This window comes from Folsomia candida, unplaced genomic scaffold (genome assembly GCF_002217175.1).
Source record: "Folsomia candida strain VU population unplaced genomic scaffold, ASM221717v1 Fcan01_Sc002, whole genome shotgun sequence".
Lineage (NCBI taxonomy): Eukaryota > Metazoa > Arthropoda > Collembola > Entomobryomorpha > Isotomidae > Folsomia > Folsomia candida.
The window spans coordinates 9147229-9161222 of record NW_019091194.1 but is presented as its reverse complement, the minus strand read 5'-3'; the positions used below and the strand labels follow the sequence as shown (position 1 = coordinate 9161222).

Below are 13994 nucleotides of genomic sequence, written 5' to 3'. Positions count from 1 at the left end.
CACATGATGATTTTATACAAGAATTCAATACCCCCAATGTCGTAGTGAATCAACCAAGAAGTTCAAATGCAAATTCATCGGGGGGAAATGCATTGAAGAAACGTTCGAGGGAGGATAAATGCTATTATGGCGGAGACGCGGATCAATTCCACCGAACATTGACCTGTCCTCCACTAGACCATGAAGGATTTGCTGATTTTGAACCAGAAAGTTTAGGCCCAGATTTCTGTATAACGTGTAATTAAGCAATTGACTTTTCCTACTTGTATATTTAAAACATGCAGGTTATACACGGTTAATTATATTTGAGGATTTTTTAGTCAGACGAATGCTCAACTACAAGTTTAGAAATAAAAGCGGACATATTATGAACCTTCTGGACAGTTTGAATATGCTATGCGTGAGAGCTTTGCCTGATGTTCCCGTTGGTAATACTTTGATTTATTGACTTCATTTATTGTATTTATATTGCGTATTATTTGTTTCAAATAAGTTATTTTTCGTGCATTTGTCTATTATCAAAGCCATCGAATTCGCAAAGGAGGTTGATCAAAATGCAAGGATGCGTCCACGAACATTTGCCTTGTGTGGAGGTACACACATTAGTACTAAGGAGCATTTAGATTAATGCAGTTAAAAACCGTTACACAATGATGAAATACATATATGAATCTTGTTATTTTTTGTTCAGGAGAGGACATGTTGCCAAAATACTACGCTGTAGAATATACACCTCCGAAAACTGCATTATTGAACTGCATATGTTGCATGAGCTGTTTTCGTCAACCGTTTAATTTGGCAATTTTTGGATTGGATGGCGAACTTGCTTTAAGAATAGTTTCTGGTCATCTCGAAAATTGTTGGCTTCTCCGCTATTCAAAAGAATGCTGCTGTCATCAGGGTATAGTGAAGGTGGGTATAATTAGCAATGTTGCGAAATATGAAAACCTGTTGAAAATTTGACAATTCTCTAGCGACTATTGATAAAAACACCTGATGATGCCGTGATTGGCAGTTTGGTGGAATTTGGTCACTGTTTTATGACCCAGTGGCTTCAAATTCACCCAGGAGTTCCTCAAACTGGGGCTGATTTAGCGGACGCTGCTGTGGTCCAATTCCAGGTACTCAAATATATGGTTCAAATTTTAGCAAAATCAACCCCGTTCCAAATATTAACCTGACGCCATTTTTTGTCATGTCATGTGTCCCCAATTGCAGTCAAAGTGCAGGTGCATGGACTCATTGATGTTGTACTGTGGATGTAAAACAGACCCAGACACCGAGGGTGCCATGATTATGGCTGACAAGGAGGGTCGAAAGTAGGACGATATTGCTATTCTCAATTGAGATATAATGGTTATATAATTACGCAAAATGGTCATTTAATTTTAACCAGACACGTCTTTTAGATATGCAACTGCAAGACCCTGGAGTGGAATAACGTCAGAAGATTCTTCGTTCCTGTTCACCGTTCGTTTTGCAAAAAATTGTCCGGTGGAAATGAAAGCGTTAGCGTTAGCTGGGTCGTTTATATATGTAAGCATTTTTACACACATTAATTAACCAGCTACAATGCTATTTAACGAATTTAATAATTAATTATCTTGTACTGACAATTCAGAACAACTTGAATTGGGAGACAAGATCGGATCTCACGTGTTGCATGCTTATTTCTTGTCTATTCTGCACACTCCGTTTATATTATGACGGGGGACCAGTTACGTACGATTATGACAACTGGAGTAATTTGCGGACCAGACCTGCCACTGCCTATATTCCATGGTTAAGCGTTAATAGGCCAGCCGTTGTAAATTATCGACGATCTTAATTTAAATAGTATTTGTAAATAAAAGATTCATAATGTTCTTGTATACTTAATTTACTTGTTTTTTATAGTATTTAAATGTAGTAGCTCACATAATAAATATGGCAAACGTAAACTTTATTTAACGTATATCGGCTACTAAAAAGGCATTTTGTATGACACGATGAGAGGTATTTTAATTTGATAAACTATGTAGGAACAGATGAGGAGTTTATATAGGCAAGATTATGCATTTGGCTGACATCAATTGTCCTAATAGTCAATAACGCATGGATCTATTTATCCAACATACCGATGCATATGTGCACTTTGTGTAGTGTGGAAGGATGTAACAATTAATAGTCCTACTCTCAGGACGTGAAATGACAATTTAAGAGTACAGAGTTTTTTCCACCCACTCCTCCAAGGTAAAATTTACGCTTCGGTCCCCTGCAACCTCTTTTTCACGATATATTTCTGAAAATTATATGCACAATATATGACGTGATATATATTTACGCAATATTTATTTTATTTAAATAGTAGAAAGCTTACCAATCATGCACTTTAGTTTAACGGCACACATGATGAAGTCGTCAAACATAACCTGTCCCTGAGGGTCTCCATATCGAAGGACAAGGGATTCAAGTACTTTGTTATTAACATGATACCCAGCAGATGTTAAGGCTTGACGAAGTTCAAATGATGATAAGTGACCTGAGTTATCATGGTCATAGATTTTGAAAACACTCTATAAAAACAACATATAACAATTTTCCAATCTCAATTCCATATCTTTATAATTCTGTTTAAAAACAAACCTTCCAAGTCCTGAAAAAAATAGTGCATAACACAATGAATAAATAATTTTGAAAAAAGATATTACTGCAAAAATATACCGTATTGATTTCCACAAAGATACAAATTCATCCAAGCCGAGTTTTCCTGAACGGTCAATATCCTATAAGAACATCTTATGTAAATACATACATATATTCATAAAACAAGCAGAAAAGATATTAATGCATTCATATATTTCCTATTACCATCATTGCCACCATAGAACGACACACTTCTCTGCTGAATCCCTCAAAGGCAAACTCTGTAAGTATTGTGCAAAAAATTAATTTTATAACTTTTGCGCATTGCACGTCAATTTAAAATACTCAATGAAGTAAATACAAAGGAAAAATTGCATACAAGCATTGGTTGAGTAGCGAATATTAAAGCTACTACAAAAATACCAAAAATACCCTTCACCACCATTTACAAAAAGAATGTGACTAACTAACCACTATTGATAATATCGATTAGAAATGTCAATTTATATAGTTGAATTTAAGAGAATTAACGCCACCACATACAGAGAGTGCATTTTAATACAGCTTTTATGTAAGTACTCAATACCGAACCAGCGTGTGAAAATTGCCATTAAAAATAAGTGAGACCCGCTACCAATTTATACTGTCAACTGTGCGAGGATTAGTTTCAAGTCCCAACAGCGTCATTAGAAATTTTCTGGCACTCTTACCAAGATCTATCGAAAGAGCATCAAATTTGTAATGATTTGATTGCGTCATCAAACACGGCAGAAAAAAAAATTTCGACACCAGTCACGGGTAGAGATAAATTCGAAGAAAATCAAAATTATTTTCTTATACAAGAGACAACCGATAAGTATATATTCGTGGAGGGCAGAGTTTTTGTATATAGGGAAAAACCATAGGACACAAAATCATCCAAACTTATTTCATGAAAAAATATGGCTACATTCGTAAAATCACCATAAAAGGAAAATAAAAGTGATCAAAGACCTGATATGCAGTAATTTATCATTCTCGTACCTCGTTTTAAGGCTAGATCCAAAACCTCTTTCAGTTCAGACCAGTCAATTCCCATGTCATCGCCAGCAACGGTTTTGAAAAATTGTTGAACTCTTTCAGCTGCCTCAGCTTCTTCCGGCTCTGTCTCCTTCACCTGCAGAAAAGCGTCTTATTCAATAATTATCCACATAATCACACAAATTAACAAGATGTATAAATCCATGTAGAGAAAGTATAGTTCTTGAAAAGTGCAAATACATGTTCATAGACATTACACTGATGAATAATTAAAGCGCATATGCAAATCCAAGTATGTAGCATTGCATGGTCATGTACACACTAACATGCTTGCGAGTAGTTAATAAGTTAATAAATGTATATAAAAATTTACATCATAATCAACCAAAGCATCTGAAAGTAATATTTTGCATTTTTTCCGTAGCACATCTCTTGTTGGGTTCTGACCAACGAGTGCTGCTTTATTATCAGAATTCGAACTTGTGTGCGGATTATCGACGGGGATTGCTTTATCACCAGCACAAATAGATGGCATTGCTGATTTATTTTGTAGTGCAAGCACAACTCCACGAGCAAGTAATCTTATCAGCAAGGCGTCGATACCACAACCACGAGTCGTTGTCTTGCTTTTACCACTTTCACCGTTCATTTTGGAAAAATTGTAAAATTCTTCAACTAAAATTCAAACCAAAAAATAAAATACTTTCCCTTCTTCAATAAGTAAACGCAACTCTTTATTGGTTAAAGAATTTTTCCTTACTCATTTACTAGAGGTGTTTTGCTCGCGTTTTTGTTGTGTTGACTAATCAATAATCCAATAAAGCGAGTTGCCGAAGGAAATAGTTTATATGCATAGCAAGAAGTCATGCTATGCATAAGACATTTGTAAGCTATAAGCTTAACAAAAAATCATTGTGTACGTTATGTGACAGGATTATTGAGTATTCTGAACAATGAATAGCATTAACACCCAAGTTCCTTTCATCTAAGGCCACAAGACGACAATACACAGAAAATTGGTGCCACATAGGTCAATTTGGTAGTCAATTTGGTTTGACCAGATTGGTATGGTAAATTTGGTCTTAATTAAAATTATTTCAATTAACTAAACTCATTAAGGAAATTAAGCATTTATACAATTGTAAGCTTATCACAAATTGTTAATTTTTGCAAAAAATGAATTGCCTGCCATGGGATTAGTTATACCACGATCGTAAAAGACCAAATTGACTGTACTAAATTGACCGGACGCCCAGAAAACAAATTTAGAACTAAGCTAAAGGGAAAGTAAGAAGAGAGAAAACGTAAAATTTCTTTGCTACTTTTTCTACCTTGTCGCTACCACCACTATTACTAAAACCATCATCTGCATTTCCAGAGGAGTCACCAGCACCTTTAATCTACATACGGCAAAAATATACTTAAAGGGTTAAATACAAGCAATTTTACAGGTTCAAATTAGGTTTAATGGTTATTATTACTACGTTCAATCATGCACATGCAAATCTATCAATGTAATTTGTATCAAAATCTTCAAATCAAAACATTTCATACATATGTATGTATATTACGCAATTATTAGTATGTATATTTATGCGTTTTAAGTTTAATTTATTCCCCATGGACAAGGAAATTGATAAGCTTTACCTTATCATCGATTTCCCCGATTCCAACGTCGCTGTCATTTTCTCTAACAAATGAAATCAATTTCAGTAAGATAATTGAATTTCACATTGCTAGAATGAATAAAAAGCATTACGTCATTGAATTTGGCCCTTCCGAGAAGACACGGATAATAAATTCTCCTTCCTATTTTCCATAATTAAAATTTCAAAAATTGGATGCAAGAAAAAAACTTAAAATGATACCTCATTTGGTTCAAAAGTCGACGGCACGACCACGTATTTTCCTGGATCTAGTTTAAATCTACTACACACCTCACGCAGATTAATAAATGTAGGTGACCGAGCAATACTGGCGTTGTATTTAAAAAACTTGACAGGAAGTGGAGACTGAATATTATCGCCTGTTAACTGTGTTAAAAAATTGATTTATGTAAAAAATGATTGAACAGTTGCAAAATGACATCATAAAAAATTTACACTATAAATTGCGAAACCGATTGTTAGACAATCCATCCCCAGCTTGCGTTGTGCTCTGCGATTTTTCTGCATTAATGCAACAATTACAGTGCACTTTGATTCGTCGTCATCTTCATCAGGGTCCTCCAGGTCAATAATATATTGAGGATTATGCGCAAATGTTTCTATAATGAATTATTAACGATTCTTCGTGAGATTACGGTTTATAATTCATGTTCGAAATATTAGTATGTATCTAAATGGTACCCAAATAGTTTCGGCAACCACCAGCAGTGGCTGTGGACAGATGTAATACATAAAATATACTTATACATGTACTTCTTATGAACGTATGTATATTTATGTACCTCCACGAATCCACGCTCCTTCATATACGTTCATATTCCATTTTTTCTTTCCTGGCAGGTCATCTACAGCCAGGTCATCGGGACTCAAATTGCAAATTTCAAGACGGTCAAAGTAGGTCTGAAAATCCTTAAACGACATCCAAAATTCGCCATCGGCGTCGAAAGTTAGACCTATTTCTTCTTTTGTGTCGTCATTGATGTACGACCATTCGGGTGAACTTTCGACGAGAAGAGAATGAAGTGTAATAAAATGGGTCTTGAAATACCGATACTACACATCTTTATTACAAACTGAACATCATGTATTCATACCCGTCTGACCACGCCCCTTTCCACTCGGCTTCATTTCCCCAAGGATTTCGAATTCGTAACAATGGAATTTTCCCTTTTACTCTGGGCGTTTCAATGTCCACCAATTTTACGTCAGTTATAGAATATGCCTGAAACCATGTTGTAGATTAGTACATACATAACTACAAACTCATCTACTACATAATTCAGTTAACTAACATGCCCACGAATAAGGCCCATCGGTGTCTCCGCTTCAACAACGTTTGGATCGGGCTGTTTCGAAATCAGAACGTCTTGCATTACAAAAAGCTTTAATTTTTCCAAAAATAGTTGTTGCAAGCACCTCAATAGAACAACCCAGAAAACTGCTCCTTTCATACGCTTTCAAAATCATCTGAAATAGGTTTTTAGGCGCAGTTCTAATATCGTACATTTCCGTCACGCCCCCTGTGAAATCTTCACATCAGACCAGAAAAATTAGTTTAAAGTTTGCATTTACTGATGAAGTAAAGATTTTGATCAACTTTGCCGTATGCTAGCCTCGTCAGACTTTAGAAGAAACTTACCTTCGAGTGCTTCACATGTCGTACCCCCTTTCAATGCTTCGTAAGAACCGTGCAATCTATGAAAAATTTGAAGGTTAGTTATCGAAAATATTCCACAAGCACAATAATGGATATGCACACTCACTTGGCATATGCTTTCTCGAACAATGCACTCCACATCTCATTTCTCTCCTCAGAGTGCATGAACATTAATTTACCCCCAAAGGTTGGCAAACGATCATCTACGACGACATCTACCCATCGTCCATACTGCCAAAATCTATCATAATCACAGCATAATAAGTAATTACATATATATACATGTACGAGTATGTGCCAAATACATAAGTACACATTTTTTACATCAAAATGACACTAATTCAAATTCGTAATTACCTAAAGTGGAAAATTCCAGCATAGTCATTAATAAATGAATTATCTTCAGGGACAATTTGATGAAACAAGGCTGGATTCAGTGTTAAATTTGCTACTGCTGCAAGCAACCAGCAATCCTAGTAGAACAATTTCCGACCAATATAAGTCTTACCTAACACGAATAATAAAAATCGCACTAACCCCAAGTTCACCTTGCTTCACGTCAAATCTAGTTGCCCCTTCGACAAAGAATTTTGGGTCAGAACATATTTCCTAACCATCCAAAAAAAACTGTAGGAATTATATTTAATTTTTAAAAGTATCATAATGCATATCTTAATGTCATAATTTTTTTGACTCTCACATGAGGTCTAAGCCATTGGAAATTCCTTCGACCACTTCGCGTAAAGAAAACGCTGGCATCTTCAGCTGGAAATTCTGAATCTTCGAATAATACACCCCGTTCTAAGCATTTACTTTTCAGTTTCTCATAATCTTGCACAGCCTCTGCACCCCGAGGTTCCCCATGCTAAAACAGCATTATATAACACTAGTTTAATAATGACCAATACATACAAAACTATTTACATCTATGTACATATCCATTCTCATGCATCACAATCGGCTTTTAGAATTATTTGCTCCTGCCAGCCAAAATGTTTCACCGGCCAAATGTTCAATTATCATTACAAGGTCAACAAGAAGTATTTAGCTTTAAGAATATGTATGCTGACTTTTGACTAAAATTCTATAAATAGCAAAATGACTCCTAAAATTCTTATGTGAAGTGATTTTGCTGAATTTTTGCATACTTGGGTGAGTTTTTGGCTATTTATCGTTGGCAATAAGTATGACACCCTTTTCATGTGCTTCACCTAAGAAAAATAATTCATCTGTCTAACAAGGGAACCTTAAGTACTGTCACATCTCGATTTCCTTTCGGATGGTCTTAACCTTTAGGATCCCAGTCCACGAATGTCATGGAATTTATTAATTTTCCACTACTAGCCAACTAAGTGTATTTCATAGTTTATCAATGTTTATGTTAATAATAAATTTTCCACTTAAATCCCATGTACACAAGTGTCATGGAATTGTAAAAAATCCCCCAAATCCCAACTCCATGAATGTCATGGAATTTTGAAATTTGGTCGTGTGTCCCAGATACACGAATGTCATGGACACACGACAAAATCCGTTGAATCCCAGATACACAAATACGTGTATTTAAAAAAAAAAATATTTTGCGACTACGAAAAGTGATTTTGCAGGTCAATTTTGCCAATTCCAAGATGTCAGACGGTAATTTTGAACAAATTCATATATATTTAAATATCATATATGTATGTGCATATACATATATTGTATACGGTGCAGAAAGCGATTCAGAAGAGCATTTTCATGATTCGGGGTCTGAGGAGGAGGATAGCGACAGTGCAACACAAAGGGATTCCGAGGACGATTCAGATTCGTTGGATGGCACTGCGAATCGCGACCCCACCGTAAGTCCTAATATTCCAATTTTATGATATATATCCTCATACTTACATTGTATGATCTAGTTCAGGGAAAATGAGCTGTTCGCCCCTGTCGTTGAAGATTTTGACGAGTCCGAAGACAAAATCCGCCCGGAATTTGGCGTTTCAAGAAGGACGTCCCCTCTACAAATGCTGCAGAAATTCCTCACTGACGGAATCATTGGGGATATGGTGCGAGAGACGAACCGGTACGCAGAACAGGATTAGACAAGGCACCCTGCTTCATACACGGATTGGAAACCGGTCGATTTGGCGCAGATTTGGCAATTCTTAGCGATTACTTTCATGATGGGGCTGGTGAAGAAGCCGTCCATTCGAGAATATTGGAGTACCGATGAGTTGATTCAAACTCCGTTCTTTGCAACCGTTATGTCTCGAAATCGGTATGATAGGGTAGCATGAGATAAATAATGGTACATATGTACATACATAAAATGCATGCATAAATTCAACTTTACAGATTTCAAGGCATCCTGAGAGCTTTACATTTTTCAAACAATGAGAATTACACAGGAAGAGATCGTTTTTGCAAATTGGGCAGCTTCATGCACGATATTTTGGGCAATTTCTCCAGTGCAATATTACCAGGCAAAAATATTTGCATTGATGAGACTCTTCTTGCCTACAAAGGACGATTGTCATTCCGCCAGTATAATCCTAAGAAGCGAGGTCGGTTCGGGATCAAAATGTTCGTCTTGTGCGATTGTGCCCTCAAGTTCGTCCTGAATATCTTGCCATACCAAGGGAAATCTACTCCTCTAGCTGATCGGACCTGGGTGAAGGATCTCGGATTTGGTGGCGCAACAGTACTCACTCTACTGCAAGGTTATCTAAACAAGGCTCATCGTGTCGTTTTGGACAATTGGTTTCTGGGACCGAAATTAGCCAAAATAATGCTCGCCGAAAAGACTTATGTGCTGGGCACAGTACAGCGACGTCGGAAAGGGATGCCGAAGATGAGGGGGAAACTGGCCAAAGGACGTGTTGAAACCTATTGTGATGATGAAATTTTGATTGAACGGTACGCTACAAGTTTATGCATTACCCAAGAATAATAATACCCCAATTATAAGAATAACTATGTAAATAGCTGGAGTGACAGGAGGGAGGTATGCATGTTGAACACTTTTGTCCCCCATTCCATGCGCATTGCAGAGTCGTCCAATCCGAGGAACACCAGGGAGAAACCAGCAACGGTGCTACTTTACAACTCAATCATGGGAGCTGTCGACAATGTTGACAAGAGTATCAAGCCCTATCAGTCCGTTCGGAAATCGTACAAATGGTATAAGAAAGTGGTGTTTAATATGATCGATGTAGCTACCTACAACAGTATGATACTGTACAACCACTTGCATGCTGACCAGAGAGCTGTACCCTACAAAGATTTTGTCATGAAGATAGTCAGAGAAATTCAAGAAAAATATCCAACCCTCAAGAAACCAATTAGAAGACCTCCAACAGTACCACGAACTGAAAATCCAGCCTTTCCAGTTCGATTGAAACCTTGTCACCATATTGCTGTCAAACACTTAGATAAAAATGGAACGCCATCGTACTCTGACTGCATTTATTGCAAGCACCACGCTGAATACTCTCCGAAACGCAAGACGACCCCTTTCAGCTGTGAGATTTGCAAGGTTCGGCTTTGTATTCAAGGAGGTGACTCTTGTTTCAAGCGGTATCACACTGATAAAAAGCTGAAGGTAATTTCCATAATTGTATAATGGTAATGACGATAATACCAATAATAATTTTTGCTACATTGTAGAAAATCTCAACCACTCCACAAAATACGCAGAGTCAGCCCCACACTCAAATATCGCAACCACGACTTCCCGAAGACATTGATACTCTGGGCCCAAATGCAGTTCAATTTATTGTAAGTCCTAATCATGAAATCGTAGTATTTGGTGAAGATGGAAATCTGCTCACTGGTGCTCAATTTTCGGACGAATCATCTTTGCCACCCATTTAAATTAAATATTTTTCATAATTATGTTTACTCATGAATCGTAGTAGTTTTTCTTAAATATCGTTGCATGTGATAATACGAACATATTCTGTTGGTTTTTTCTTGAAAATAAAATTCGGGTCCGTGTGGTCGGAAAAGATTCATCAGCTTGGGTGCGTGAAGACAATTTACTGACAATTATTCGGGCCTGAAGGATATTTAATTGGAAATTAATTAGGGACTTAGTGATACGATTTTTCTTGACAACATTTTATAAATGGGATCCTAAAGGTTAATTGATAGATAATTTAGTGTAACCAAAACTTTGTCATAGAACATGGGGTGCAAAATCACGTTTTTGCGAAATATTTGGCGAAAGGTGCACCAAAACGTGTAATTTTTCCAATGCTTTTAACATAGATAACAGCCTTCGGAATAATGAAATGAAGTTTATAAATTATATGTCTGTCCGGAATTTCATGCTGATCACCAATATGCAGAAAACGATGCAAACATTTGCCAATTTTTTTTCAAATTGCAAAAATCTGCAAACTGTTCTAAATTTGAATTTTATCGCTTTTTAGAAATGTCAATAAAATTGAAATGTTAAACTTCTTCTAAGCATGGCAAAAAAGTTTTCAAAAATAATTTTTTTCTCAATTCAACTATTTAACTGGGCGAAAATTTCAAAAATTGAAATTCACAGTTTGCATGAAAAACGATATCATGACCAATGCTAGTCTATTTTACTTAAATATTTTTCAAATTTGTTTGCTATGATTATTTTTGCAAGTTGCACAAAATTTTCAAAATTTTATATAGTCAGTTTTTAACATATTCAACAAAATAACATTTCCATACTTCGAGATTTTAAGCCTTTTCCTACTATTTGCGATTTGCCATTTACGATTTTAAGCCTTTTCCTTCCTTTGCCTACGACGGTCGTATATACATGCAATAGAAAATTTTTCCAGTTTTCCAAAAGGCTTAAAATCTCGAATATTTTTAAATCTCGAGTATTTTTTGGTGCACCTTTCGCCAAATATTTCGCAAAAACGTGATTTTGCACCCCATGTTCTATGACAAAGTTTTGGTTACACTAAATTATCTATCAATTAAGACCATCCGAAAGGAAATCGAGATGTGACAGTACTTAAGGTTCCCTTGTAAGAAGTGTAAATACAAAATCTTCATGAACCCTCCTGAATTATTTCCTTGGGCATTTGAACAAGTTTGATAAAAGTGATAATATTTTTTTAATTATGCAAATAGAAATGAGCTCATTCGGGTAATAAATAGATGAAATGATTTTCCAGTTGTCCCGTGCGTTGAAGGTTATTTATAAAGTTCGTGATCATTGCTCATATGCAAACTCTCATTGTTACCATCAAACCGAATATATGTAAAAGTAAATACATACACATGTACATAGGAAAACTTGGAAGATGTTTGCATGCAATATTTTGGGCAGGAGTCATGCTCCCACGTGAAATAAACATCAATTTCCATTAATCGCTAGATGCTGAATGTTCCAGAAATTCGTGTTATTGCCAAACTGGAGCGAGGCCTCATATATTGATAAGCAGTGAAAAAATAATATCTCTGATAAATAATACTACGCAACAGTCTTAGAGTCAGCGTCACACTCCTAATCAATCACAAAACACCAAACAGTTATTAATATTAGCAGAATGTAATATTTACCCGTCCTGTTCGCAATGGCGAATGAAACAGATTGTCGGCACCCTGATGGTTTGATAAAGGTAGAACGAAAACAATTAGATTGTGCTCCATATTAAATATTTTCTAACTGGTGAACAAAAATCTCAATCAACTTTGTCTCTAATACGAATTATTTACTCACCCTCTCAACTGGCTTCACTTTAAAACTTGATTTTCCTCCATGAATTTTCCTGCCTCCAACAATGGTCTTGATAAAGTTGTCAACAAAACTTCCATCTGCATTTTGCTCGTTTCTGTAGGGGAGAAGCCAAATTTACACATTTATGGCTATAGTTATAAACAAGAATATGTTAATTTGCCTTGGCGTATCGTCTCCCATTCCGTGTCCAATGATTTCCGCAACTTTCAATATGCCCGGCAGATATTTACCAACACTTCCGGGAAGAAATCCCCCAGTTTGACCTTGAATAGCGTTGATGATATTGCCAAGATTTTCCAAACCAGATTTACCACTCCCACCTCCACCGCCTAATAGACCCAAGACCCCTTCAATGAGTGACATGTCCACCTGTAAAATACGGGTATTCATGATAAATGATAATATGCAACGCATGCATCATGCGCACTAATGACATATGATAATCAATGTTTGTGTGGTGCTATATATTTCACCCACATATTGGCCATTATCACTGTTTGCAAATTACCTTTCCACTATTTTCACCATTCTCACCATCCTCAACACCACCACCCTTTTTGTTCACAGTCCTGTCAATTTGGCGACCAATTTCATTCTTTACTTCGTCCTTGATCGTTTTGAAGAATCCTTTAAACGCCATATTCTACACGTTGTATACTTGTAGCTGACTCCTTTGTTTAACTGTGATTATATATCATCTAGACTAAATTCTTCAATAATACATATGTACAAATGCGAGAACAAGCTCTATTTCAGATCAGAGTGCCAAGTGCGAATGCAGGTATCCTTAGATTGTGTAACTCGTAGCACAACTTTCTCCAGCCACTTTTCTTCCTCGATGAGTATAAATGAGATGAGTATTTAGTGAAAACTTAATGAAAAGACATGTTTATTTGAGATTCTGTGTTTATGCCAACTCTTTCGCAGAATTGCACACACTAAAATATTGGGTTGCAGAGCGACGAGTGCAGATTGTGTATATAGTTATGTATGCACATAGTGCTCGGCTCTTTCAAACTTTCACACATCTGCTCGGCTCGGTTATAAATTCTACGAGACCGGAGAGTTGGTTGCTCTATATAAGTAAAAGAACTGGAGTAAATAACTCATACTTGCTTAGGATTAGACTTCACCAGTTTAAGAGGCGAGTTTATCTTCAGACTCTTGTTATATAATCGATATGACGTAATTGTTTACTACCTTTATCCTGATTTTGGCATATTTTTTGCATCTTCATGATTTGGCTTAGCATCTCAACAACACCGCTGTATGTATTGTGTGTATTGTGTGTATTGTGCTAGGAGACTTCTGTCGT

At 36.3% G+C, this 13994-nt stretch overlaps 4 protein-coding genes across 5 annotated transcripts; 3 read left to right on the top strand and 1 right to left on the bottom strand.

Moving 5' to 3' along the window:
* Positions 1-354: 354 nt before the first annotated feature.
* Positions 355-1828, top strand: LOC118434256. The gene is made up of 5 exons (XM_035847252.1): positions 355-912; positions 975-1121; positions 1219-1319; positions 1410-1536; positions 1622-1828. Exons 1-5 carry the CDS (start codon positions 667-669, stop codon positions 1826-1828), a joined length of 828 nt encoding a protein of 275 aa, XP_035703145.1. The 5' UTR covers positions 355-666.
* Positions 1829-1863: 35 nt separating this feature from the next.
* Positions 1864-13894, bottom strand: LOC110843542 (calpain-A). Of its 2 annotated transcripts, XM_022089506.2 has the most exons (26): positions 13880-13894; positions 13188-13754; positions 12840-13048; positions 12662-12773; positions 12502-12543; positions 7670-7834; positions 7507-7578; positions 7327-7442; positions 7076-7210; positions 6952-7007; positions 6729-6841; positions 6605-6658; positions 6407-6534; positions 6095-6312; positions 5994-6023; positions 5748-5911; positions 5514-5678; positions 5405-5454; positions 5293-5335; positions 3649-3781; positions 3336-3341; positions 2851-2906; positions 2704-2765; positions 2626-2635; positions 2360-2555; positions 1864-2281 (listed from the first exon to the last, which is right to left on the bottom strand). In XM_022089506.2, the coding sequence occupies exons 2-26, from the start codon at positions 13317-13319 to the stop codon at positions 2196-2198; spliced, it is 2553 nt and encodes an 850-aa protein (XP_021945198.1). In that variant the 5' UTR covers positions 13320-13754; positions 13880-13894; the 3' UTR covers positions 1864-2195. The 2 variants fall into 2 exon arrangements, with proteins under 2 accessions (XP_021945198.1, XP_021945199.1); XM_022089507.2 differs by lacking the exons at positions 3336-3341; positions 13880-13894 and having other exon boundaries at positions 13188-13832.
* Positions 8366-9064, top strand: LOC118434389. Its single transcript, XM_035847782.1, has 2 exons — positions 8366-8807; positions 8868-9064. Exons 1-2 carry the CDS (start codon positions 8598-8600, stop codon positions 9048-9050), a joined length of 393 nt encoding a protein of 130 aa, XP_035703675.1. The 5' UTR covers positions 8366-8597; the 3' UTR covers positions 9051-9064.
* Positions 9091-10961, top strand: LOC118434386 (piggyBac transposable element-derived protein 4-like). The gene is made up of 4 exons (XM_035847764.1): positions 9091-9226; positions 9304-9864; positions 9934-10549; positions 10615-10961. The coding sequence occupies exons 1-4, from the start codon at positions 9129-9131 to the stop codon at positions 10819-10821; spliced, it is 1482 nt and encodes a 493-aa protein (XP_035703657.1). The 5' UTR covers positions 9091-9128; the 3' UTR covers positions 10822-10961.
* Positions 13895-13994: the final 100 nt, after the last annotated feature.